General features: G+C 60.2%; 2 protein-coding genes across 6 annotated transcripts in view; one reads left to right on the top strand and one right to left on the bottom strand.

The window, feature by feature from the left end:
- Positions 1-1,691: 1,691 nt before the first annotated feature.
- On the top strand, positions 1,692-26,369 carry SREBF1 (sterol regulatory element binding transcription factor 1). Of its 4 annotated transcripts, XM_080825422.1 has the most exons (20): positions 1,692-1,943; positions 14,695-14,793; positions 16,209-16,640; positions 17,031-17,218; positions 17,305-17,442; positions 17,523-17,744; positions 18,362-18,476; positions 18,686-18,906; positions 19,144-19,345; positions 19,467-19,645; positions 19,914-20,175; positions 20,251-20,417; positions 20,605-20,773; positions 21,264-21,372; positions 21,635-21,744; positions 21,858-21,990; positions 22,169-22,334; positions 22,803-23,003; positions 23,093-23,201; positions 23,526-26,365. In XM_080825422.1, exons 1-20 carry the CDS (start codon positions 1,853-1,855, stop codon positions 23,753-23,755), a joined length of 3,543 nt encoding a protein of 1,180 aa, XP_080681548.1. In that variant the 5' UTR covers positions 1,692-1,852; the 3' UTR covers positions 23,756-26,365. The 4 variants fall into 4 exon arrangements, with proteins under 4 accessions (XP_080681548.1, XP_080681546.1, XP_080681549.1 ...); XM_080825420.1 differs by lacking the exon at positions 14,695-14,793 and having other exon boundaries at positions 23,526-26,364; XM_080825421.1 differs by lacking the exon at positions 1,692-1,943 and having other exon boundaries at positions 14,711-14,793; positions 23,526-26,364.
- Positions 26,312-26,835, bottom strand: part of RAI1 (retinoic acid induced 1) — a 116,083-nt gene continuing 115,559 nt past the window's right edge. For both annotated transcript variants that reach the window (XM_080825418.1, XM_080825419.1), the window contains one exon: positions 26,312-26,450. In XM_080825418.1, coding sequence (XP_080681544.1) covers positions 26,436-26,450 — 15 coding nt within the window. In that variant the 3' untranslated portion in view covers positions 26,312-26,435. The remainder of the gene's footprint in view (positions 26,451-26,835) is intronic.

Genomic DNA, 26,835 nt, shown 5'->3' with positions numbered 1-26,835 from the left:
TCACCAGACTCCCAAGGCCTCCTGGGTACTTGGTTCCTCCTTGGGTGGTAGGGTCTGGGGTAGCGGGACGGGATGAAAGATGGCTGAGGAGAAGCCAGATACGTCTGTGCTCCCAGGAGAAGTTCATCTGGATCCCTGGGTGGATTCCCCGAGCAGGGCCACTTTGGGGGGAGATGTGGTTTGGAGACCCCCATGGCTCCTGGCCGCTCCTGTTCTGGGTAGTTTTCCACAGCAGACACTTCTGGGAGGGGAACAAAGAGAGCTGCTCCTACAGGCTGAGCCCTTGGGAATTGGCCTCCCAAGTCCTCTCCTGGCCAAGGCACCCCCTTTGAGAGTTTACCACTAATTTTACTCCCTCAGAAGGCGTGGCCAGACAGGCTATATCTGGAGTCTGAGCAAGACAGTGTTTGGGATGGTGTGACTCACTGAGGCCAGGGGCTAGGAGAGACTTGGGGGGTCCAGACCTCTTACGGGGCTTCTTGGCTGCCCTCCCCCAAGGGTGCTTTTGTCTGCTTGCATAATTCCAGGGATAGGAAGCTCACTGCCTTTCCAGTTTCAGATACTCAAATGTTCTAGTTTATCTCTATGTACCTAGGTGGGACCCCACCCCCGCCACCTAGCTCTGTCCACAATCTACAGGGCCCAAGGTTCAGTGTCTAGCCATTTTCCCAGCCAAGCTGCCTCCTCTGACCCAGACCCAGCCTGCCATGACCCACGGCAACCTGGCTCAAGACTAGAGCACACCCACCTCTTCCCTGTGTCCGCCATCCTGGCTGCTCCCCGGGGTGGGGTGGGAGGCTAAGCACCAAGTTTGAAGTCAGAGAGCCCTGGGGCCCAACCCTGTCGCTGTTTCTGAGTAGCTGCGTGCTTGGGTAGTTAGAACTCTGGGTCTTCCTGTCTTCCTGGGTACTGAGGCCAGCCTACTTCCGGGGATGGACTGAGTCCACTGGCTCCCAGGTCCCTCTACTGCCAGCCACCACAGCTGGATCTGGGAGGAAACCAGATTAAATCAGGAAGGGAAATTCACATCTCTTCCAGGCTCCCTTTGGGCTACCCCTTATCGGGTGACCAATCTGATCTAAGGAAACTGGGGGCAGGGGTGGGGAGCAGGCTGATCTCACAGGCCCAGCGCGCCTCCCCCCCCCCCCAATATAATCACTAACATCCCAATCGGCCTATGGAGAAGCCTCGGCCAAGCTTCACTGGTAGCTGGTGAAATTGAGGACAGAGTTGGCCTGACAGCACACAGCAGGTCATTAGAGCTATCACTTGGACAGATCTGTCCCGTTCTAAAGAGCCAAGTCTAGGACGTGAGGTTTGTCCAGACCCCACCCCGCTCCTGCCCCAAGTCCAGAGACCTCTGGGACAGGCCCTGTCCTGGAGCTTCCACCCAGCCCCCTTGCTTGGTGTTGGAGAAACTGAGGCCCCGGGAAGGCTCATGGCCTGCCTGAGCGCTGCCGCAGCAGTGGGCCAGACGCTGCTGTGCCAGAGGCTGGATAAAATGAATGAGTAGAGGGCACACTGATGGAGGGGCAGGTTGGGGGTAGGTTGGTGAGGCAGACCCTGAAGCCGGGTGCCTGCTCTCCCCAGGTGGGGTGGGGCCCCGGCTACCCGGGGGGGCGGGGCCTCCCGGTAGGGCCCCGCCCCCTCCCCGCCCTCCCTGCAGAGCCACCGCGGGGGAACCCAGTTTCCGAGGAACTTTTCGCGGGCGCCGGGCCGCCACCGGGGCCAGGACGGGACGCGAACGCGCGCAGCGGCGGCAGCGGGCCGGGGCCAGCGGACGCGGCGCTCCCTGCCAAAGTCCGTACGCGGCGGCGGGCCCGGCGGGCCGCCCGGAGGAGGCGACTGCGCCATGGACGAGCCGTCCTTCAGCGAAGCGGCCTTGGAGCAGGCGCTGGCCGAGCCGTGCGAGCTGGACGCGGCCCTGCTGACCGACATCGAAGGTACGTCAAGGGCCGGCTGGACTCCGCGCGAGTGTGGCGCGCTGGCGCTGACCGGCGGCGACCGGCCTTTGTCTCCCGGGCCCGCTCGGGGCGCGGGCACCGGCTCCGTGCTGCGTGCGCGGGGGCTTCCCGGCGCCTCTGGGCAGCGCGCTGCGGGCCCCGGTGTCCAGACCGCGCCGAGCCTCCCTGCGCCCGCCCTGGCATCTCCGGCCGCGCCTCGCCGGGTCCCTTGGAGGCTCCGGGCCGGGCACGTGCGCCTCGGGGAGTCCGGGGCCCCGCGCGGCGCAGCCAGTGAGTTCTCAACCCAGTGGCGGTCGCCGCAAGCCTGGAGACCTGGGCGTCGCCGAGGCCCCGCCCCTGACCCAGCCCTGACGTCAGCGCGGGGTTACTCACGGTCATTCCCTCCGGCCCGAGAGTTCAGCCCGGCGCCGAGCTCCTGCGCATGCGCGCGGCGCTTCCTCTTGTCCCTCCTCCCTGTCCCGCCGGCCCCCCCGGCCCCCCCGGCCCCCCCGGCCCCCCCGGCCCCCCCGGCCCCCCCGGGTCTCCTAATCCTAGATGGGCATCGCTTGGGCAAACATTTATTTTTTTTTAAATTTTTTATTTTTTTAAGATTTTATTTATTTATTTGACAGAGATCACAAACAGGCAGAGAGGCAGGCAGAGAGAGAGAGGGGAGGAAGCAGGCTCCCTGCTGAGCAGAGAGCCCGATGCGGGGCTCGATCTCAGGACCCTGAGATCATGACCTGAGCCGAAGGCAGAGGCTTAACCCACTGAGCCACCCAGGCGCCCCTGGGCAAACATTTATTGAGCAACTACTCCATACCAAGCCGAATCCTTGGCACTGGGGGTTCACACACCGACCTGGGCTTCTCGTTTTCTTGGGAGCACGGAAATCCTCAAGAAAACCCGCAGACGGATATTTAGTTGCGCGTTGGGGTGGAGCGAGGGTGGGGTGAGACCTCTTAGAGCTTACTTTTGAGCTGGGACTTGAGGGTCAGACCCGAGACCTACGGGGAAGGATGTTTTCCCGGCCAAGGATGTTTTCCCAGCCGCTGAGGGGCTGGGCGGAGCTGCCGCTCAGCACGGGTTCACTCACATCTTTGAAAGCATCTTATTTGCTAGACAAAGGAGGGGTTTGGGGACCCTGCCGCAGGTACCAGCTGGAAGGCTGTTGCCCCGTTGTGTAGACAGGGCCAACCACAGACCCCAGCAGACGGCGCTCCGTGGTTGCTCTGCAGTTTCGGCAACGCTGGCTAAGTGGCTCTTGGTCGATGGGGGGACCTGAGGCCAAGAGGACAGGACTCAAACCTCCCACCACATGGACAGACGTGTCCATGGAACCTGTAGCCACCTGGGATTGGCAAAACAGACGCATCTAAATCACTCGCTCCTACTGCAGCCTTGATAGGATTGTGGGGATTTTCCAAAGCAGCCTTCCCCATCACTGTGCGCTGGAGTGATGAGCCCCAAACCCCAGACCCTGGGGATATGCGAGCCTGACTCCACTCACAGTTCCACAAGGCCGGGACCAGTAGTGCAGCCTGAAAGGCACCATGACCAGGTGGTGAGGACCGGGGCTTTGGGGTCAGGACTTGAATCTGGACACTACTCACGTACTTTGCTGTCCTGCCCAAGCTCTCTAAACCTCTAAGCCTCAGTTTCCTACTCAGGATGTGAATGCTTCCCTTCCTGGGGGAGTTGAGACAATGGAATCAGGGCAGGTGTATCACGGCCATGGGTCTGGCATAGACCTTTCTCACTGACTCATTTATAGAAACATATGTCCTGAGGCCCAAAGACCAGGCCGCTGCAGCCCTTGGGTTGTGGGGGCAATTATGCACCTGCTCTAATCTGGGAGAGAAGGGGGTCGACTGGGGCCTCTTGCTGGGGTGGACCTAGAGTTTGCCCACCACAGGAAATTTGTTTTTTATCCAAACTTTCCGTTTTCCCCCTAATTGCACAATGAATTTCTTTGCATTATAGAAAATTTGGAAAGTGCAGGTAAGCAAAAAGAAGAAAATAAAATCTTCCTTAAACCGGTCATGCAGAGATAGACTCTGTTAATTATGTGGGCATTGTTTTCTGGGGTGTGTGTGTGTGTGTGTGTGTGTGTCTTTTTTTTTTTTTTTTTGGAACAGCTGGATACTCGTGATCTGCTTTTTAAAAACACTGCCATTGAGGTATATTTTACCTGCCCTAAGATTTACCCATTTTACTTTTATTCATTTTTTAAAAATTTATTTATTTATTTATTTGACAGAAATCACAAGTAGGCAGAGAGGCAGGCAGAGAGAGAGGGGGAAGCAGGCTCCCCACTGAGCAGAGAGCCCGATGTAGGGCTCGATCCCAGGACCCTGGGATCATGACTTGAGCTGAAGGCAGAGGCTTTAACCCACTGAGCCCAGGCGCCCCAGATTTACCCATTTTAAGTCTACAAGAAGTTGTTACATTGACCAAGCTGTGTGGCCATCACCAGTTAGTTCTAGAACATTTCCATTGTCACAGTAAGATCCTTCCTGCCAACTTACAGCTGCTCCCTGGTCCACACCCGGCCCTAGGCAGCCGCTGATCTATACTTTTAAAAATTAGAACAGGGTCCATTGGCTCACAGCAGATTATAACCTGCTTGGTTCCGTGTCAACAGCCAGTCTACAACCAAAGTCCCTGGTTTATCCACCAAGTCCCCCACTGGTGGACATCCACGCTGTTTTGTTCTCATGAACTGTACTGCAGTGGACCCCAGCCCAATCTGTGCGTGCATGGATCCTCCTTTAGTTCCATAGGCACAGGCTCTGGGAGGGGAATTGATGCTCAGATGCCAGGCCTCCTTTTGAGGCTCTTACCCTGTGCTTGGAGCAAGGCAGATTCAAGATCTAGAGAGAGTGACTTGGGGGTGGGAAGGCAGGGCCCGAAGGTGTCCAGGTCCCCTGAGAGGAAAGAGGATTGAGAGGTGGGCCAGGCAGGGCTCGAGCTCCTGGAAGGGTAGATGGACTGGGTCCTGGAGGCAGTGGGGAGTTTTGGGGGGATCAGAGCAGGCCAGTGCTGTGCCTGGGTTATATGTGGGAAGCTTCCCCAGACAGTTGGGGTGGAGGATCACAACCCAAACAGGGACCACTAATGGAGCACTGACTGTATGTATCCCAGGCTCCTAGCTGACCAGTGAGCCCTCCTGACAACCCTAAGTGGGTAGACTTAAGATCTTCATCTTACAGATGAGTGCCTTGAGGCGCACAGAGAGGTTAAGTGACTTGCCTGAGGTCACACAGTTAGAACATTCCGGGGCCAGGATTCAAACTCGGGCTGTGGACTCCTCTAAGAGTCGGGGTGGGGGCAGAAAGGAATAAAATGGGGAACCCGGGGTACCTGAGTGGCTCAGTCAGTTGGGCATTGACTCTTTTTTTTTTTTTTTTTAAAGATTTTATTTATTTATTTGAAAGAGAGAGAATAAGAGAGAGCGAGCACGAGAGGAGGCAGGGTCAGAGGGAGACGCAGACTCCCTGCTCAGCAGGGAGCCCAATGTGGGATCTGATCCTGGGCCTCCAGGATCATGACCTGAGCTGAAGGCAGTCGCTTAACCCACTGAGCCACGTGGGTGCCCCTGAGCACACTGGCTCTTGATTTTGGCTCCAGTTGTGATCTCAGGGTCGTGAGATGGAGCCCGGTGGCTGCTCTGCGGGGAGCCTGCGTCTGTCCCTTGCCCTCTGCCTCTCCCTGAAACTGCTCACCTGCGTTCCTGCTCTCTCTTTCTCTCTCTCTCTCAAATAAGTCTTTAAAAAAAAAAAAAAGTGATCAGGGAACCCAGGAGGCTGCTCCATGTGGGGGCTCTGCTGGGGGCCTGACAGTAGGTCATGAAGGGGTCAGAGGCCAAGCGGCCGCCTCCCCCTCCCAGCCGGGAGCGCGGCCTTGGAGTCATGAGACTGAGGACTGTCACCCGGGAGCCGGCCAAGGGCCTTAGCCCCACCCAGCCTTGCTGCCTGCCTTTGCCAAGCCCTCTGTCATGTGAACGGGTTTTGGGGTGGAGCTACCAGCAGGAGCCCTTAGCTCCGTGAGTGAAGGCGTTAACCTGGCTATGGCCACCGTGACCTCTGGTTTGCGTTGTCCCCTGCGGCCTCCTGCGGTTGCCCTGTGCTTTGGGGTCCCTGGTGGCCGTGAGCGGGCGGCGGGTCAGGAGGGCAGTCCTGCGCCATGTTGGGGGTTATAAAGCCGCAGGCTCTCTGCTGATTCATTAATCAGATCTTGCACATGCTTTTAGGTGCAGAAGAGGCAAGCAGAGATGGGGTTCTGGCTGGGGGCCTTCCTGGCTCCGGGGGGTGCTGGGCCTGACCGAGGAGTCGTCTTGGGGGCTCTGGTTTGTCCGAAGCCTTTGGTGGTGCTGTTGGTCTGTCCTCTGCCTGGATGCCTCCACCTTCGTTCTTTGTCATACACTGGGGGTCCTCCAGGCCAGGGTAGCCTTCCTGGACCTCAGTCCTCTCTGGTCCTGCCGTCCCTCCCAAGGTGCCTGGACAAACCACAGGAGGGCCTGCTCCTAGGGCTATTTTCTGGGTCTAGGCCAGTCCCCGACCCCATGCCTCTCCCCATGGTATCTCATGCCTGGTTCTTTTGCCCAGTCCCACCAAGCTTGGGCCCTTCTTAGAAAACATCCCGAGGGGTGCCTGGGTGGCTCAGTTGGTTAAGCGTCTGACTCTTGGTTCCAGCTCAGGACATGATCTCAGGGTCGTGAGATCGAGCCCGGCATTGGGGCCCAGCGTGGAGCCTGCTTAAGATTCTCTCTCTCCCTTTCCCTCTGCCTCTGCCCGTGGACCCCATGCGCATTGCCACTCTCTCAAAAAAAAAAAAAAGAAAAGAAAAGAAAACACAGCTCAGGACTGCTTACCACTCAACTCCCAGCTCCAGGCATATAAGCCCTCAGTTCCCAAACAGCCATGGCTCCCCAGTGCCCCCAGGGCGATGTTCCCTTGTGTTGGCCCTGCCTTCCAGAACTGCAGGGTATGTAGGACCTGTCTCTTTGCGGGATGGAGAAAAACATGCTGGGAGTGGGTTGAGGTGTCTGGGAGTTACCTCCTGCCCGATGGTCACCTCGCTGGACACAAACATCCTCGTGACCTGGTCAGCCCCAGGCAGGGGTCACCGCCAGGCAGAGGCCTGGGATCTGGACCTCACCTGCCAGCAGGGGCAGCTCAGGTGGGACTGGCCGCACGTGCCAGAGAAGTGTCTGTGCCATTGTCTTCTGCCCACCATGGGCCCATGCATGTGCCCTTTGATCCCCAGACTCTACTGGGACAGCGTACGCATGAGACCTATGTCCCCTGCAGCTCCATGGACAGGAGTGGGGAGAGCCTTAGAAATGGATTTGGGGCTCTTGGGAAGGAGGGTGTTTGAGGCTGGATCCAGGCCTGTGGGTCCCCTGCTGGGTTTGGGACTTGGTGGGAGTGGGGGCAGGGGGGGGGGTCCATCCCACCTGGCAGAGTTGGTGACCTTGGAAAGCCTACCCTGACCTGAAACCCTGCCCAAACTCACCCCCTGCCCCCATATGACCCAGCAAGCCTTTCCCTCCCAGTCACATGCCAGGGCTACCCCTCCTAGGGCTCTGGGGTTCCTGTTGGAGCTCAGGGGTCTTCGGATTCGACCCCTGTTGTGTGACCTTGAACAGGGGGCTTGACTTCTCTGAGCTTCGAGTTCTCGTCAGTGTACTGGGAATAATAATAGAACCATCTTCTTGGAGTTGTGGGCATCAGATGAGCTCATTTAGGTCAAGAGCTTAAGCAGCACATTGTAGGCCCTCAACCAGTTTTCATCATTTAGAGCACTTACCTGGCACCTAATGGGTTTAGCTTAACAAATGTTGCCAGATTATCCAAGGATCCTGTGTTGGAAGCTTCTATAGGCTATGGTTTTAGGTTCTCAGTAGCCACCATTTGATTCTGTGTTTCTGCTTGGGAGACAAGGTGGGGCTGGTCAAGGTTAGTGGGGAGCAAGCACCCTGTCCTTTGCTACCATCACAGATAGAGAGAGTGCGGGAGGCCTGCGTGGCTCAATCGGTTAAGCATCTGCCTTTGGCTCGGGTCCTGATCCCAGGGTCCTGGGGTTGAGTCCCACATTGGGCTCCTTGCTCAGCAGGGAGTCTGCTTCTCCCTCTCACTCTGTCCCTGCTTGTGTTTCCTCTCTCACTGTCTCCCTCTCTCTATCAAATAAATAAATAAAATCTTTTAAAAAATAAATAAAGATAGAGAGAGTAGAGCTGGAAGGAAACCTCGAAATGCCTTTGTCACCTCCTCACCCAATGCACAGATGAGGACCAGAGGCCTTGAAACACCTGACTCACCATAACCCCCTAGGCTGCCCAGCCTGTGTGGCTGAGGCCTGGTGGTAACGGATGGGGCTGAAGAGCTAGAAACCACTGAGAAGCAGTGGCAAGGCCAGACTCAGCAGGGATCGCTTCCCAGGCCAAAGAATCGAGCTGGCAGAGGAGGGCAGAGCAAGCAGGTGTTTCTGAGCCTCTGGTCATCCTTGATAGTTCACTGTACAAAACATCTCAAAGCAGGCAGCCTTGGAAATACAAATTAAAACACCTTTGGGGTTCCAGTCACACAGCTCTTAGGGCCTAAGCAAAGCAACCAAAAGTAAATAAAAATGATAAAACCCAGTGCTGGTGATGCAATGAGGAAATGGGGACATGTTGCAGGGGAGGTTGTAAAGGGGTTTCTCTTTTCCAGAGAGCAGCCCAGCAACTCTAAAACAGCGTGTTCCCTTTGAACCCATGCATCCACTTCAGGTTTAAACAGGCTGTGGGGAAACAACCCCAAAGGGGGAAATAGATAAAATTTGTATAAAGAAATGTGCAGCACTGCTATTTAGACTGGGAACGGTTGCTTAGCAGGGGCACTACTCCCGGATTGCCACTGTCTCCAGCCTCTGGGTCGGTTTTCAGCCGCCAGAATGAGAAGTCTGTGCACCGAGCCCACACCTAGGACACGATGTCTGAGTTGGGGCTGACCAGCATCTTTTTTTTTTTTTTTAAAGATTTTATTTATTTATTTGACAGACAGAGATCACAAGTAGGTGGAGAGGCAGGCAGAGAGAGAGGAGGAAGCAGGCTCCCCGCTGAGCAGAGAGCCCGATGTGAGGCTCGATCCCAGGACCCTGGGATCATGACCTGAGCCAAAGGCAGAGGCTTTAACCCACTGAGCCACCCAGGTGCCCCTGACCAGCATCTTTTTAATGGCCCTCTTACAAGTCATGTCCAGGGTCATTTGGTCTGGGGAAATGGGACCTAGTGTATGGGGTGACACAGATGGGAGAATCTGAGAAGGTAACACCAGAGCAGGTTTTTTTTTTTTTTTTAAACATAGATTTTATTTATTTATTTGACAGAGAAATCAGAAGTAGCCAGAGAGGCAGGCAGAGAAAGAGGGGGAGGCAGGCTCCCCTCTGAGCAGAGAGCCCGATGTGGAGCTCGATACCAGGACCCTGGGATCATGACCTGAGCCGAAGGCAGAGGCTTTAACCCACTGAGCCACTCAGGTGCCCCCCAGAGCAGGTTTTGAACGAGGAACAGGAGTTTGGTGGGTGGACAAAGGGTAGTGGGAAGGACAGCCCTGGCAGAAGGAACAGCCTGGGTGAGAGCCCGTGGCTGCAGACCAGCAGTGGGGTGGCGGCTGGCTGGCTCTCGTCCCCTCTAGACTCAACCTTGTGCTGAGCGATACTGGGGTCACTTGCTGGTTCAGGCCCCGGCCCTTTCTTGAGGGGCTCCCCGCCAAGGCCTGGCCGCTAACAGTGGTCAGGAAGGTCTCTGGGAAGGGGCAGTGCCCGAGCCGAGCCTTACTGCGCTTCGTGCTGCCTCCTCTCCCCATCCTGCACTCCACACACGCCTCCTGACCGGAGACAAGTGCTGCCAGCAGGTTGGGGCACAGCCAGGCTGGAGCTGGGGCTCCCTCCCATCTCTGGCAGGCTGGAGCTGATGAGTGCGGGCTCTGGGGTTGGTGGACCCGGGTTGGAGTCCCAGATTCTCTACTTGGCAGTGGTGGGCCCTCGGACACACACAGCCTCTCTCTGAGCCTTAGAGTCCTTGCCCAGCTAGAGGGCCTGTGCCCAGGTACCCCTGGAGCTCCCGCCATGGGCCCATCCCATTCTGGGAAAAGCCAGCACACGCTTGCACCCCCAGGCAGGCCTGAGTGCACAAAGAGCAGTCTGTCCCTGTTGCATACATGACTAGCTGAGGACACGCAACCCTGCTGACCTGAGTCCTCGGGAGGATGGCGGAGGCACTGGGAGGAGCAGCAGGCTCCCTGGGATGCCGGCTGAGCGCCCCACCCCTGCCATGTGCCCTTCATGAAGCGGCTGGAGGTGGAACGCTCCAGGGGTCCCATAAGCCCTGTCCCATGCCCTCTCCTGTGCCGGTGCTGCTGTATACCCTTCATTCTTCTTCACACTTGTGTGACCCTTTGCAATTTGCATTGCACCGGGCGGTTTGCAAACTTTCCTGCCCATTTCCTGGAGTGTTGGCGTCCTTGTGACAGATAAGCTTGTGTTGGATTCCCAGCTCCTTGGCTGCGTCCCCGACCTCTATCCCCTCTTTGTTTCATCTGTTCCAGTTGCTCTGGCCTCCTTGCTGTCTCGTCTTCCTCACACCAAGCTCACGCCTACCTCAGGGCCTTTGCACTTGCTGTTCCTTCTGCCCCGGACATTCTTCCTCCCTCCTGCCCACTCCCATCATTCAGGCCCCTGCTCGGATGTTGCCTCCTCAGAAAGGCTCGCTGATCATCTCATCTGTAGTGGCCCCTCACATTCTTTTTAGACTGCCTCAGTTTCTCCGTGGTGCCCATCACCATCTGCCCCTACCTTCCTCCATGTATGTGTAGACCGTTGGTCCCTGAACATAAACTCCATAAGGGAAGGTCTTTGTGCTATGTCCCACTTAAGAAAAGACAGTAGAGGGGCGCCCCGGTGGCCTGGTTGGTTAAACAGCTGACTTTTGATTTCGGCTCAGGTCACGATCTCAGGGTCGTGAGACAGAGCCCTGCGCCTAGCTCTGTGCTCTGCGCAGGGTCTGCTTAGGACGCTGTCTCCCTCTACCCCTCTCCCTCACGCTTTCTCTCTCTCTCAAATAAATAAATACGTCTTAAAAAGGGGGGAAAAAAGGCAGTAGATATTGTCAGAGAAACAAATCTGGGCATCATGGACGAGGCCACGTGAGTAAGGTGGTGAGCTCCCTGTCCTGGGAAGCATGCAAGCAGAGCTTGTTTGGGGTTCAAAGCCTCATCCAGGCTAGAGGATGGGCTAGAGGCTCCTGTGATGATCAGAGCTGGGCTCCTGCCAGTTTGTGGCGTTGGGTCCTCCCAAGATTCCCATCATGGCCTCACAGAATAAACAGGCCAGAGGATAAAAGGCTGGCCCACATCTGCCTTCCAAAGGAGGTTTGGAGGTAGAGCGGGGGGGGGGGGGGGGAGGGGGCGGGGGTGCTGCTCAGGTTTCCTATTGGGCCCTGATAGAATCAGGGCAGGACTGGAAAGGAGAGGATAAAGGAGGAATCCAGGCCTGGGGAGCAGGTGGGGAAGGTGAAAGTTTCGATGGGGTGTGAGGTGGGCCCCCTGAGGCCCAGGGTCTACGCCCCCTCTTCCCTGTATTCCAGTAGGGCGTGCAGGAGCCGCACAAGCCTTCTGAGTCTCTCTCTATGCTGGAGGCCCAGCGCTCAGCTCACTGGACAATGGCCCACGAGCTGGGGGACATGGCCAGTCTTTGGGGGCCCGCTGTCCTGGCTCCCAGGGCTGGGAGTGGGCACCTCTCTTGCTTCACCCCTGTCCCAGCCCGATTTACTCTCCATAAAGCAGTCGCCATTAAATGTGTATGGAGTTCCGACTTGAACATTGCAAGTATTGGGCAACTCACTACCTGCCTCAACAGTTCTAGACCATTGCAGTTGCTGCAAAGGGACTAACCTTTATTGAGATATCGCTGAATGCTGCGTACTTCATACACTTGCTTTTTTTTTGGAGAGAGAGAGAGAGCGAGCTTGTGCAAGCGGTGGGAGGGGCGGGGCAGGAGCAGAGGGCGGAAGGAGAGAGAGAATCTTAAGCTGGCTCCACATCCAGTGCAGAGCCTGACCCTGGGCTCGATCTCACGACCCTGAGGTCATGGCCGGAGCCGAAATCAAGAGTTGGATGTTTAACCGATGGAGCCACCCAGACGCCCCCATACGCTTGCTCTTTTATTATTTTTTAATTTTCATTTTTGTAGTTAATATGCCGTGTTACATGAGTTTCGGGTGTACGATATAGTGATTCAGCATTTCTTGACATTTCTCAGCGCTCATCATGCTAAGTGTCCTCAGTCCCCGTCACCTGCTTCACCCATCCCCCACCCAACTCCCCTCTGGTCACCGTGAGTTCGTTCTCTAGAGTTAAGAGTCTGTTTTCTCAGTTTGTCTCTTTTTCCTTGGTTTGGTTCTTTAAATTCCATATACGAGTGACATATGGCACTTGTCTTTCTCTGACTTATTTCACTTTGCATTCTACTCTCTAGATCCACCCATGTTGTTGCAAATGACGAGACTTCATTCTTTTTGATGGCTGAGTAATATTTCATTGTGTATGTGTGTACACACAACATCTTCATTCATTCATCATTGATGGACAACCTAGGCTGCTTCCATAATTTGGCTTTTGTAAATAATGCTTGCCCTTCTAGAACCCCAGCGCTGTCTGGGAGACGAGGGATGGAGGCTCAGAGAAGGGGAGTGACCTGCCTGGTATTACACGGCAAATGAGGGAACGTCGGCCCCTGGACTGTGTGGGGGACGAGGTGGGCTGTGGGGCTTGGTCTCGAATTTTCAGCCCCAGTGTTAGCTCGGACACCCAGTTTCTGCAGGAATAGGCTGACAGATTCAGCTCCGTGGGAGAGTGAGATGGGAGGTTAGGGAAAAGCTAGCTTCTGCCTCAGACGCCTTTCCTGACTCCTGCTACCCTCAGGGGGACCTTGACTCTTCTCCCTGCCACCTCCTCAGGATGGAGGGGGGACAGAGCCGGAAGATGTGAGGAATGGAAAACAAAGGCTAGAAAATGTGAAAGGAAGTGTAGGATGAGACAGGAAGGGGGCCGGCAGGGCTTAACCCCTCAGGGCTGCCTCTGTCTGTGGCCTGAGAAGTCTCAGGCAAGTAGGTACTTGTCGGCCCTGCCGTATTGTGGGCTCCACAGCTGGGGAACATGGTAAGGAAGAACAGAGCCATGAGGGTCTGCTTTTGAGACTCCGGCCTGGAATTCAGGCCTCGGTGTCTAACCTGTCTTCAGTTACCCGAGTGAGGTCAGAGCCTTTCCAACAGCAATGCTTTGTTTTGTGGTTTGGGGGATGTGGGAGAGTGTGAGCACCCACCAGCTGAGGAGAGAAGGAGGTGGAAGTGCTAGAGGAGAACTTCCTTATCCTTGGCACCCCCTACAAAGCCATGGAAGGTTCTAGAAAGATTGGGAACTGGATGTGTGTGAGGGAGATGAGGCTCCGTTTCCTTGTTCAGGTTGGTGGAGAGGGAGAGAGATGGGGGCTGGAGTCCCTCCTGGCCCACACTGCTCAGTGGCCAAGCGCACCTGCCCAGGATTCAGCCCCCCTTCGGGGTCACAGGAGACTTGGAGCCAGAGGAGGGGCAGGTTGAAGGCTGGGGCAGGACTTGCTGGTGGTCTGTTTGGCCACGAAAGCTCAAGCTGACAGCCTGGGCAGTTGGCCATGCTTTGTTCATCTGTGTGTGGGTTGAACTTCAACCTACTCAGATGGGGGGGCAGTCCTAGGTACCTCCTCAAACGACCCCCAGAGCCTGTCACCCTGGGACTGACACCCCTGGCTTCCTCACCTTGTGTCCCAGGGATTGGGTTGCCTCTTGGTCTCCCAGGTCCCTACAGTGAACAAGTGAGTCACACTTGACTTGGTGACTGCTGGGGGCAGGTTGTGAGACTTGGAAGTCTGGGCAGACTTTGCTGACCCCCTTCCCCCTATCCCAGACCCAGATCTCTCTGCAAAAGGACAGCTGTCCAAAGACAGAGGAATCAGGTTCAAGTATTAAGTGCATGTGTACTTTGGGATAAGGGTCTCCCTTCCTCACTCTGGGTCTCAGTTTCCCAGCAGTGACCTGTTACCAGGCGTCCATTGGTGGAGGGTGGCCCCATGCTGGGGCTGCCCCAGGAAGGGGAGGTCCCTGCACCCACCACCAGGCAGCCCTTGGCCTTAATTCAGCGCTTCGTGGTACTGAGCGCCTCACCCATTTTCTCCTTTACTTTTCCCATTTGAGGCATGGGAGATGTGATTATCCCATTGTCTAGAGAAGTAAACTGAGGCCTAGAGGTGGGGACCGGCACGGAGCCAGGGATTTGGGAAGAGTGTTGGGGCATCCTTGCCTCGGTCGTCCCGGCCCCGCGCCTACTCCGCCGCACTTCTCCGAGGTTGGAGCTGGAGCCGTGGGTGGGCCGGTGACCGCCAGTAACCCCGGCGGATATCGGCGCGGAGTGGGTTAAGGGCCCGCGCCCGCGAGTAACCCCGGCCCCATTCAGCGCCGCGGGGTGAAACCCGAGCCCGAGCCGCCGTCGGGGGTGGGGCGGGGGCAGGGGCGGGGCCCTAGTGAGGCAGCGGCGCGGCCGCTGATTGGCCGCGCGCGCTCACCCCATGCCCGGCCCGCGGCCCCGGGGGGCGGGGTGGGGCGGGGCCGCCGGGGCGGAGGCGGGGCGGGGGGGGCGGGGCCCTCCGCGGGCTTTATAGCGCCGCCGAGCCCTGACAGGTGAAGTCGGCGCGGTGCGGAGACCGGCAGGCCAGCGGCCAGGACGCCCCGAAGGGGCGGCGGGCGCGGGCCGCGGAGCCATGGATTGCACGTTCGAAGGTATTTTTGGAGGAGCCCTCCACCTCCGCTGCGGGGTCACCATCCCCGGTTTCCTCAGAGGGGGGCGTGTGTGTGCAGTGGCTGTGGAACTGCCGGCGTCCCAGCGGGAAGAGCGGGTTCCCCAGGGGGCGGCTCCCGCTGGAGTTGGTGGGCCACCCCCACCCGCAGTAGTTACCCCCACCCCCGCGTTTGGGGTGAGCGTGGCTTTCCCGCGACCTCCGCCCCCTCTGGGGCAGCGGGGGAAGAAGCGGGGAGGATCCCAGTTGTCCCCGCTCCCCAGAGCCAAATCCCGGACCCCAGTCCCGGATTCACTCAGCTTTTCTTTCAGGGCCTCAGTTTTCCCATCTGTCAGAGGGGCTCAGGAGGGCGGGGGTCAGGGGTGGGGGGCCCTGCCGGTGTAAGAACTGCAAGCCTTCAGGACCTGCCATGTCCCAGAGCTTCCACGGGGAGTTTCCCATGGAGGGCCCGGGGACCGAGCCTGGCACCCCATCTCTGAGGCTGTTGGAGGCCAGAGGGCTGTCCCCTCCTGCAGGAAAGGCCCTGCCTCCGCACCTAGCAGGAGGCAGGAAGCAGGCAATTGTGAGGTGAGGTCCGCTGTGGGCCAGCTTCCTGCCCTGCCAAGCCTCCCAGCAGCCCTGCCATGAAGGGAGTCGTCCTTTTTTGTTGTGCAGATGAGGAAACTGAGGCCCAGTGAGGAGACTTTTGCCCCAGGTTGCACATCAAGTGGGCAGTTGGGCAGGGCGGGGAGCTCAGGCTGGGGATCTTGCAGGGTACTTTAACCCAGTGGGTGGCTGTCCCTAGTGGGTTAGAGGGCCCCAGGCCAACAGCCGAGCAGCTAGTTGCCCGCCAGCTGGGGGAGAGAGGCTGGAGCAGTGGCAGGGAGTGTGTCCCAGTCTGTACGAGGAGGCAGGAGTCAGGACAGCCAGCATTTGCTTTCATGGAGGGGAAACTGAAGCCCTGAATGGCCCGGTCCCTAACTTGGCTGCAGGCATGGTCTGGGCCTGTGCCCAGAACCTGCAGGGACACATGGTTGGCACACACGTGGCCAGCAGCTGGGTCAGCCCCAAGCCTCAGACTGTTCCACAGAGGAATGGGTTGAGGTTGGCAGCTCTGAAGTCAGCCATTTGGGGCCCAAACCCCAGTTCTGCCTCAGCGTAAGTGTGTGGCACTGACCTTGTCCAGCTCTTGTATGGGCTGCGGTGTACATGAGAAGCACCACGCGTTGCTCCTGATGTCACAGGTGCCCAAGACGCGGCCGTGTGTCCGGGAGCATGGGCTCGTGTGGATCGCTTTCTGTTTCTGCATCCTTGCCCCACACGTCCAGCTGTGTGGACCGGAGGCACGAAGTGTGTGATGCCGGGTACAGGGGCCAGCTCCTGCCCTCTTGTCACTCACGCAGCCTCTTCTTCCTCCAGACATGCTGCAGCTCATCAACAACCAGGACAGCGACTTCCCTGGCCTGTTTGACCCACCCTATGCCGGCGGCGGGGCAGGGAGCACAGGCCCTGCCAGTCCTGATGCCAGCACCCCGGGCAGCTTGTCCCCATCTCCTGCCACAATGAGCTCCCCACTCGAAGGCTTCCTGGGGGGACCCAAGGCGACACCTCCACCCTTGTCCCCTCCCCAGCCTGCACCCACCTCCCTGAAGATGTACCCCTCTGGGCCTGCCTTCTCCCCTGGGCCTGGTATCAAGGAGGAGCCAGTGCCGCTGACTATCCTGCAGCCCCCGACCCCGCAGCCCCTGCCGGGGTCCCTCCTGCCCCAGAGCTTCCCGGCCCCAGCCCCACCACAGTTCAGCTCTGCCCCTGTCTTGGGCTATCCCAGCCCCACGGGAGGCTTCTCTGCAGGTAAGGGGGGTGGTATGGGGGGAGGGGAATACAGGAGCACAGAGAGCAGGGTCTCCCGTGGCCTCAGTAGAGGAATTTGCAGGCTTTAGAAATGGGCCCTCAGATGCCCCTGTTACTAGCAGTACTTGTAGGTTCTTGTCATTGTCGGGTGAAGACTTGCCTCCCACTCTGCCGCGGTGGCCCCCTCAGTGCCGCCCTTCCGGGACAAATGCGTGGCTGGAAAGCTAGCACACCCGCATCAGAGCTGCTGGCAGGGGTTGTCCCCACAGGAAACCGAGGCCATGAGGGCCGATGACTCATCCCGGGTCATAGGGTGATAGGGCCCCGAGGGGTGGGTTGAAAGTGGGTTAGGGCGGCCTGTGCCCGCAGCCCCAGCCTTTATCTCTGCAGGGACCCCTCCAGGGAGCACCCCGCAGCCGCTGCCTGGCCTGCCACTGGCTTCCCTGCCAGGGGTCCCGCCCGTCTCCTTGCACACCCAGGTCCAGAATGCGGCCCCCCAGCAGCTGTTGACGGCCACGGCCAACCCCACGGCAGCCCCTGGAACAACCACGGTGACCTCGCAGATCCAGCAGGTCCCGGTGAGACGGTCTGGCCAGGCATCGGGGAGGGGGCAGCCCCTCGCCCCGACTCAGCAGCTCTTGGCTGAGGCCGTTCCCTGTCCCAGGTCCTGCTGCAGCCGCACTTCATCAAGGCAGACTCGCTGCTCCTGACAACCATGAAAACAGACATGGCAGCCACCGTGAAGGCGGCGGGTATCAGCTCCCTGGCCTCTGGCGCGGCTGTGCAGACGGCGCCCTTGCAGGTGGGTGGCATGGGTGGGGCAGGAGGCCAGGGCTCTGTGCCTGAGCATGCCTGGCTGGTAACCTGCGCCTGGCTCTTCAGACCCTGGTGAGCGGAGGAACCATCCTGGCGACAGTGCCGCTGGTAGTGGACACCGAGAAGCTGCCCATCAACCGGCTGGCGGCTGGTGGCAAGGCGCCGGGCTCGGTCCAGAGCCGTGGGGAGAAGCGCACGGCCCACAACGCCATTGAGAAGCGCTACCGTTCCTCCATCAACGACAAAATCGTCGAGCTCAAGGACCTGGTAGTGGGCACTGAGGCGAAGGTGTGGGCAGTGACGTTCAGAGGCACACTCCGGGGCGACCCTGGGGAAGCAGGGGACTGGAAGAACCAAAAGGCTTGGGACTGAACCTGGGCCCTGGGCTTCATCCTGTTTGGGCCAGGGATTCAGCTGAGCTTTATGGCGGATCCCCAGCATGCCAGGGGTGCATCGGGGCCCTGGGGACATCACAGGGAACAGGCAGACAAAAATCCTGCTGTCCAGGGACTGATGTTCTTGTGGGAGACAGGGGGACAATACACACAGTAGAGAAGTAAGCGTTAGGGCCGCCAGATGGGGAGAAGTGCTGAGGAGGAAAACCAGACGGGGAGAGAGACGATGAGGCTACACGTCACAAGCACATCACAAAGGTGACATGACCGCAGCAAAGACCTGAGTGAGGGGAGGGAGTCAGCCAGACACTGTTGGATGCCCTTGACATAGGAATCCTCATGTCCGTGAGTTGCGATGGGTTCTACTAGGGGAAGAACATTCCACTTAGAGGGAAGAGCAAGTGCAACGGTCCTGAGGCAGCGGTGTTGTGAAGTAGCCCCCCCTTGCTTAGGTGCCCACTCGCGAGGCCTGACCGGCCCCCTGTGCCATCTGCCTCCTACCCCACGCAGCTGAATAAGTCTGCCGTCTTGCGCAAGGCCATCGACTACATCCGCTTCCTACAACAGAGCAACCAGAAGCTCAAGCAGGAGAACCTGAGTCTCCGCTCTGCTGCCCACAAAAGCAGTGAGTCCTGGCCTCACCCTGTCCCGGGCTCTGCACCCCAGCCCCCCAACTCCCACTCCCGCCCCTTAAGCCCTAACCCTACAAGGGCCTCAGCCCATCCTTTGGCCCCAACTTGGCCAACTCCCATTTTCCCCTCTCCCCTGCCCTAAGCTGATTCGGAGTGGGGTATCTAGCCTTTACCCCCAGCCCTGCTCCTTTCTGGCCTACAGAGTCTCTGAAGGACCTGGTCTCAGCCCGTGGCAGCGGAGGAAACACAGACGTGCCCATGGAGGGCATGAAGCCCGAGGTGGTAGACACACTGAGCCCGCCTCCCTCGGACGCTGGCTCGCCCTCTCAGAGCAGCCCCTTGTCCCTTGGAGGCAGGAGTAGCGGCAGTGGCGGCAGTGGCAGCGACTCGGAGCCTGACAGCCCAGTTTTTGAGGACAGCCAGGTTGGGCCCAGCCCTGTTCCCCGCAGTCCTTCTCCCCTTGATATCTGAGCCCCAGGAAGCCCCAGGTCAGGAAAAGTCCCCTCACATAGCCCACCTCCCATTTGACAGAAACATTGAGGCCTGCAGCCATGTGGGTCCCACAGTAAGGCCCAGTGGAGGGCTGATCCCCCCCTTCCCTGTAGCGTCCTCCCTGGGCCACTCCCGCTCTGCCCTCGCTGACCCGCCTACCCCTACCAGGTGAAGACCGAGCAGCTGCTGTCCCCCCGCAGCCGGGGCATGCTGGACCGCTCCCGGCTGGCCCTGTGTGCACTCGTCTTCCTCTGCCTCTCCTGCAACCCCTTGGCCTCCCTGCTGGGAAACTGGGGTCTCCCTAGCCCCTCAGATGTCAGCAGCACCTACCACGGTCCTGGCCGCAACATGCTGGGTGCTGAAAGCAGAGGTAGGACAGGTCCCCAGCACCGGTCTCCTTGGCAGGGAGCGGGGTTGGGGGACTCAGGGAGTACAGCTGGGGATCTGGATTTCCAGGGTGCTGTGTCCCCGGCCCTTCTGTCTGCCCTTAGATGGCCCTGGCTGGGCCCCGTGGCTGCTGCCCCCACTGGTCTGGCTGACCAACGGGCTGCTGGTGCTGGTCTCCCTGGCGCTTCTCTTTGTCTACGGAGAACCAGTCACGCGGCCCCACTCGGACCCTGCCGTGCTCTTCTGGAGGCATCGCAAGCAGGCTGACCTGGACCTGGCCCGGGTAAGGGCCCGGATCCCCGGGGCGGGGCTCAGGGGCGGGGGCAGGGCCAGGACCTGGGCAGCCCCTGGGGAGGTGCCGGGAGTCCCTTCTCTTCCCTTCCCCGCCCTGTCCTTCCTGCTCCTATCGACCCCTCAGACTCACGCTGATGGGGGGACACCAGGGTCATGGTGGGGAGCCCGAGGTGGAAGGTATCTTCGGAGCAGGAGGGGTAGCGTGTGTTCAGATCCTCTGATCCCCCTTTTCTCACCTGGAAAACCCTCGTCGCCAGGGGGACTTTGCCCAAGCTGCCCAGCAGTTGTGGCTGGCCCTGCGGGCCCTGGGCCGCCCGCTGCCCACCTCCCACCTGGACCTGGCCTGCAGCCTGCTCTGGAGCCTTATCCGCCACCTGCTGCAGCGCCTCTGGGTGGGCCGCTGGCTGGCCGGCCGCGCTGGGGGCCTGCACAGGGACTGTGCGCTGCAGGCAGACGCCCGCGCCAGCGCCCGGGACGCCGCGCTTGTCTACCACAAGCTGCACCAGCTGCACACCATGGGTATGCTGGGCAAGGGGCCGGGCCGGAGGGGTTCCCGCCGCCGCACCCCTGCCTCACGTCCTGCCCGTCTTCCAGGGAAGTACACGGGAGGGCACCTCGCTGCTGCCAACCTGGCCCTAAGTGCCCTGAACCTGGCGGAATGTGCAGGGGACGCTGTGTCCGTGGCCACGCTGGCCGAGATCTATGTGGCTGCCGCGCTGAGGGTCAAGACCAGTCTCCCTCGGGCCTTGCATTTTCTGACAGTGAGTGGGTGGGGGGCCGGTGCGGGCGGAGCCTGGGGCTCCCTGGGCAAGGTGCTCATAGGTGGAGGCGGTTGGTTACGGGGTGGGGTGGGGAGGACTGCAGGCCCAGCTGGGCTCTCAGCCCTGGGGGGTGGGTTTGAGTCCCTGGCTGGGTCCAGTGTGACAGCCCAGCTCCCCTCCCCCACAGCGCTTCTTCCTGAGTAGTGCCCGCCAGGCCTGCCTGGCACAGAGCGGCTCGGTGCCTCTTGCCATGCAGTGGCTGTGCCACCCCGTGGGCCACCGTTTCTTCGTGGACGGGGACTGGGCCGTGTCCAGTGCCCCGAGGGAGAGCCTGTACAGCTTGGCCGGCAACCCAGGTGCTCTCTCCCCGCCATGCCCATCCCCTGTCGCCCTGCGTCTTTTGTGGCCCATTCCCCTTCCTCATTTCTGCCCCGTCCCTTGTCCCTGCATCTCTGAATGTCCTTGTCCCCCCTCTGCCCCCGCCACCCCGTCCATTGTTGCTGTGGAGGCTGCAGGGGGCAGGAAGGCTGGGTCTGTCTTAGTTGGGGCTCTTCAGAAACGAAAAGGGAGGCAGGAATTTGGGGGCAGGTAGTTGATCTGGGAGCTGATCCCAGGCAAGGCTGGTGTTGAGTAAGGAGATCAGACGGAAGGAACAGAGCTGGTAAAGGCGGGTTATTAAGCAGATTATATTGTCTGGGGTAGGTTTATCCTATTCAGGGGCACCTCGGGGCACTTATCTGTCTCACTCGTGTGCCCAGGAAAGAGCTGTTGGTTGGAGAGGTGAATGTGGAGAGGAGGGGTGGGGTCCTTCCTGCCCCCGGCCCACTCACCCACTCCTCCCCACAGTGGACCCCTTGGCCCAGGTGACTCAGCTGTTCCGCGAGCATCTCCTGGAGCGAGCACTGAATTGTGTTGTTCAGCCCAGTCCCAGCCCTGGATCAGCTGATGGAGACAGGTGAGTGACCCTGAGCCTAGAGTCTGGGAGTGGCTGTGTCCAGGGCCATGGGTGGGGGGCCTGAGCCGGGCTGCTGTCCACCTGTTGTGTGGCCTGAGGCACATCTATCTCAGTTCCTCCCTGGGTCTGCCTCCCCAGAGGCTTGCCAGGAAGAGACAGAGCTGGGAGGTCAGGCTGTGCTCTGGTGGGAAGGCAGGAGGACTGGGGCCTTCCCAGGACCCCTGCCTCCCGTCCTGACAGCCGGGTCTCTCTCCTGCCGCAGGGAGTTCTCCGATGCCCTGGGGTACCTCCAGCTGCTCAACAGCTGTTCTGATGCCGCTGGGGCTCCGGCCTGCAGCTTCTCCATCAGCTCCAGCATGGCCACCGCCACCGGTGAGCCCCCAGACCCTCCGGGACCCCTGCCTCGGGCCCAGCTCCACACTGGCTCAGCCTCAGCCGCAGTGTGGCTCAGCTTCAGGGAGACCCCCCCCCCCCGCTCCCTGCAGGCACAGACCCTGTGGCCAAGTGGTGGGCCTCCCTGACAGCTGTGGTGACCCACTGGCTGCGACGCGATGAGGAGGCGGCCGAGCGGCTGTACCCGGTGGTGGAGCACCTGCCCCGTGCCCTGCAGGAGTCTGAGTGAGTCCAGGCCAGATTCTCCCTGCCAACCCCCCCGCCCCCCGCCCCCAGCACGGTACTGCCCCCCAGCCTTTACTCTGCGCAGCTGGGGTCTCGTGAAGCCAGAACCAGGGCAGTGGGAGCTTACCGAGGGCCTGGGCCCTGTCTGACCATCGGTCCTCTGCCCTGGCCCCAACAGGAGACCCCTGCCCAGGGCGGCTCTGCACTCCTTCAAGGCTGCCCGGGCCGTGCTGGGCCGCGGGAAGGCAGAGTCTGGCCCAGCCAGCCTGGCTATCTGTGAGAAGGCCAGTGGGTACCTGCAGGACAGCCTGGCCACCACCCCAGCTGGCAGCTCCATCGACAAGGTGAGGGGTGGTGCCAGGGGCCTGGCAGGTCTGGGCGGGGTTGGGGGTGTCACCGCTTTTCTATCTCTGGCCATTCCCCCTTGCGCTGCAGAAAACTGTGGGGTTAGCCCCGCAGTACCGGCTGGGCTTGGGGGGCACAGCTTGCCTTTCTTTTCTGGCTGAGGCTTGAGTTCAGGGGAGAGTGGCTGCCCCCCTCTGGCCCCAGCCTCCCCACCCCCAGGAGGGGTGGGGTGAGGGGCTGGCAGAGCCCTCCTTGGAGGCCGCTCCTGTGGCATGTGGCAGGCGTGGGGGCCCGGAGAGGCGGGCGGCCCCGCGGTGCATTGCTGTTGCATTGCACGTGAGTGACGCGGGTGCAGTGCCTCGGCAGTGCAGCCCGGAGCCGGCCCCTGGCACCGCGGGCCCCCACCCGTTCCCTCCCACAGCCGGAGCCCCCCGTGAGCCCTGCACTGCACCCCACCCCCATCCCAGGCCATGCAGCTGCTCCTGTGTGACTTGCTCCTGGTGGCACGAACTAGCCTGTGGCGGCGCCAGCAGCCGCCTGCACCCACCCAGGCCTCGCAGGGCCCGGGCGCTGGGGCCCAGGCCTCCGCCCTCGAACTGCGCGGCTTCCAACGGGACCTGAGTGGCCTGAGGCGTCTGGCACAAAGTTTCCGGCCCGCCATGCGGAGGGTGAGTGCCCACGGGGCCCTTCCCCCTCAGGTGCGGGGAGAGTGGGGGCCCAGCCTGAACCCCGACTCTCCTGGCCCTCTCCTGCCCAGGTGTTCCTGCACGAGGCCACGGCCCGGCTGATGGCGGGGGCCAGCCCCACGAGGACACACCAGCTCCTGGACCGCAGTCTGCGGAGGAGGGCAGGACCCTGTGGCAAAGGTGAGTGGGGCGCTGCCCTGGTAGGGGTCGGGTTTGGGCCCTGCCTCCCCCCCTTCCCCGGGGTTGGGAAGCCTGATGGATGCTGAGCACCTCTGTATGAAGAGGCAGAGACCGAGGAACTTCACGGTGGTTGCCAGAGGGCAATAGTCTGAGAAATCCACTGGGGGCCACTGCCACCTGTGGGATAGGCGACTGTGCCCGAGTGCCCTGTATGGGGCAGGTCCTGGGAAGGGGGTCTGAGGCTCCCCTGGTGCCCCTGAGGTGGGCGGGGCTGGAGGGACAGGGCCAGGTCCTGAGCCCTAACTCCATGTGCGGTGTGCGCAGGTGCAGCGGCTGAGCTGGAACCGAGACCCACGCGGCGGGAGCACGCGGAGGCTCTGCTGCTGGCCTCCTGCTACTTGCCTCCCGGCTTCCTGTCGGCGCCGGGGCAGCGCGTGGGCATGCTGGCCGAGGCGGCGCGGACACTCGAGAAGCTCGGCGATCGCCGCCTGCTGCACGACTGCCAGCAAATGCTCATGCGCCTGGGCGGCGGGACCACCGTCACCTCCAGCTAGATCCCTGTCGGCGGCCCCAGTGGGGCTTGTGTGCCGGGCCGGAGCCTCGACGGCCAAAGGCAGCGCTGGAGACCCCAGGTGTCCACGGTCCACCCACGTACTGCACTGTCTCCTGGGCGGATGGGAGGTACTCAGGGGCTTTTGCTGCCTCTTGACCTGGGAGGCCGGAGGGGGCGCGACCCTACCACCCCCACCCCCCCACTGCGCCCCGACCCGACGGGCCACGGCCAGCGTGGTGCTGACCTCTGGTGGCCAATCGGGGGATTGCAGGGGCCGGGCCGGTCGCTGTGACCTTGCTCTGCAAAAGCCCAGTGGCTTTTCCCTCGCCTGTCTCGCAGAGGGGTACATTTCATTGAGCTGAGGGGGCCTACTTGGCTTTCCCAGCCAGCTAAGGGGGTCCTACTCCAAGGCGCCTCTCTCCCTTCTGGGGAGATTTGTACATAGTGTAGATCAGGGCGCACCAGCCTCCTGGCCTCTGAGGCTCAAGTGTTACTTTGCCTTTTGCAAACTTTATTTTCATAGGTTGAGAAGTTTTGTACAGAGAATAAAAGATGAAATTATTTATAATCTGGGTTTTGTTCCTTTGGGGAGGAGGGTGTGTACTTTAGCTGATAGACTAGCCCAGCAGAGGGAGGAGGCCTTTGGGCCTCCCCCCTCCCACCTTGGCACCCAGGCAAAGGATTCCCACTCCATCAGTCCCAAGGGACCAGAATTTCCCCTTCGATGTGGGAGGCCTGTCACTGTGACCTCCAGGTGACCCGGATTCCACCAGTTTATGGACCACACGGTTGGGCTTTATCAACCCTTAATCCTGAAGGGCTGTTGTGGTCTGAGCTGTCCCTTCCCACCTCCCTGCTTCTACCCTCGAGTTCCCAGGGTGGCATGAGAGGATGTCTCCATGACCTGAAGGATCTGTTGTGACAGGAGCCACAGCCTGGTATCCCCGTTTGTCGGGGCTGTTGGGTCTCACCTCCCCCACCCGGTCTGGGCTCTCCCTCTCCCATGCTTGGGGAAGTCATCACAACCTGAGACCCTGGGGCTGCATGGGGTGTGGGTGGCTGGGTGGGTGTCCACGCAGCAGGGGCCTGTCTCTTGTTCCTGCCCAAAGGGTAACAACTAAAATCCTTTGGCTGTCCTTGGGCCCCACTGAGCCTTCCTCGCCGTTCCCACCCACCCCACCTAAGGCCTGGCCCCTCTCCCAGCGGAATCTGGTTAGAATCCACGGGCTGCAAACTTCCAAAACAATCGTTGTATCTTTATTGACTTTTTTTTTTTTCTGAATGCAATGACTGTTTTTTACTCTTAAGGAAAATAAACATCTTTTAGAAACAGCTCGATACACACAATCTTCAGTGTGAAGCAATATACTAATAAGAACACTAGTCGTCTTAACATTTACAGTCTTCATATATATTATATATATGTATATGTATACATATATATACACTATATAACGAGGCCAGATATAATACACACGTTTACCATTTTACAGTCATATGTACAGGAAGTTGCTAGGGCGGCCCCAGTCTGGGGGCTGCGTCAGGCCTATCGAAGCGTGGACAGAGCTGAGGACACGGACGGACAGGCGGACGGACTGGCGGGGACTGGCTTGGGCCGGTGGTGGCTGCGTGGGGAAGGCGGGCATCCTCCAGAGCCCCCTTCCCGGCAAGGGCCCCGTGCTGAGGGACGCACGACGCACGGTGGCGGCGACACACGGGAGAAGCGAGCATGTTCCCAACATATATACATTCTATGTAACATATATATAGAGGGGTACACAGGTTTGTACACGAATCTAGCGCTGTCTCTGCTCCCGTGCCGGGTGGGCGCTGCTGTCCCTGGAGACGGGTGGTCGTGCAGAGGGACGGTCACACATCCACCGGAGGTGCGCTCTGGTCGCCACTCCTTTCCTTTGCGGTCCCAGGTGGCGCTCCAAGGGTGGGGCGGAGGACTGGAAAGGGGACGACAGAAGCCAAAGGGGGGGGGCAGCCCCACCCACACCCGGGGAGCCCGCATCCCCTGAGCATGGGTCGCGGACTCCCCCAGCTCTGCCCAAACCGCACGAGGCCGGGTGGGTGGGAAGGACACAATTCCAAAGGTTCCTCTCAAAGCCTCTGGCCTAGTCCTCTCCAACAAGGCTTCGGCTCTCCCCCCCCCCCCACCCCTCACCGCCTTGGAGCCTGGAGCTGCCCTCGGCCACTTCCAGGACCCTTTGGACCCCCCACCCCCACCCCCAGGGCGCCCAGCTGCAAGCCACACCGGCTGCGGTGGCGGCAGCACCCACGTGGAATGTGTGCCACGTCGTCTTAGAACTACCAGGGGAGAAGCGTGTCCCCAAGCTAAAGGCGTCTCCAATCCCCGCCGGAGGCTGGGTGCCCCAAGGAGTCTGGCCGCTCCGCGGGCTCCCCTTCTCCAAGCCTGGCCCCGGGGGTGTGGGCGGGAACGCCCCGTGTCGTCCTGTTCCGGGAGCAGGCGGCCCCGGGAACGTGTTTTCTCCCCAACCCGGGACCACAAGTTTCAGCCCTAGGCAGCCAGATCCAAGACCCGGAATCCGGATCAAGGATCGGCTCTGGCCCCGCGCTGGGAGCAGCTCAAAGGCCCGGGGGCTGCGCAGGCGGCTCCTCTCCTTCGGCGGCGGGCGGGCAGGCGGGCTTCCGGCTTCTCCGGCCGTTGGGGTGGATTACAACGGCAGCCTCTGCAGGACAAGAGACGCCCAAGCGCCCGTTATTGCCGGTGGTGGACACGTGCTAGGGGCCAATAAATCCCAGCCCCGCCCCTCGCGGCGTGGCCCGGGCCCCGCGAGAGGCTCCGCCCCTTCCCGCCCGCCCTGCCCGTACAGCGCGTGCTGCGCTGAGTCTCCTTGGCCAGAGGTACCCCGCTTCACATTAGGCCTTAACTTTACTCTAGCTTGGCACCGTCACCTCCCTCCACGCCCATCGTCCTGTGCCCCTGCTTGCCCTTCCTGTCCCCCACCTGCGATGGCTCCCTCCTTCAGGACTGTCTTCTTGTAAGGCGGTCTTTTATGACCAGCGTGCGCCAACCTGCCCCAAAGGCCGCAGATAAGCCACGGAGTGGATAGG

Source organism: Martes martes (genome assembly GCF_963455335.1).
Source record: "Martes martes genome assembly, chromosome: 16".
Classification (NCBI taxonomy): Eukaryota; Metazoa; Chordata; class Mammalia; order Carnivora; family Mustelidae; genus Martes; species Martes martes.
Note: the sequence above shows the minus strand (reverse complement) of the source record. Positions and strands in the feature narration are given on the sequence as shown.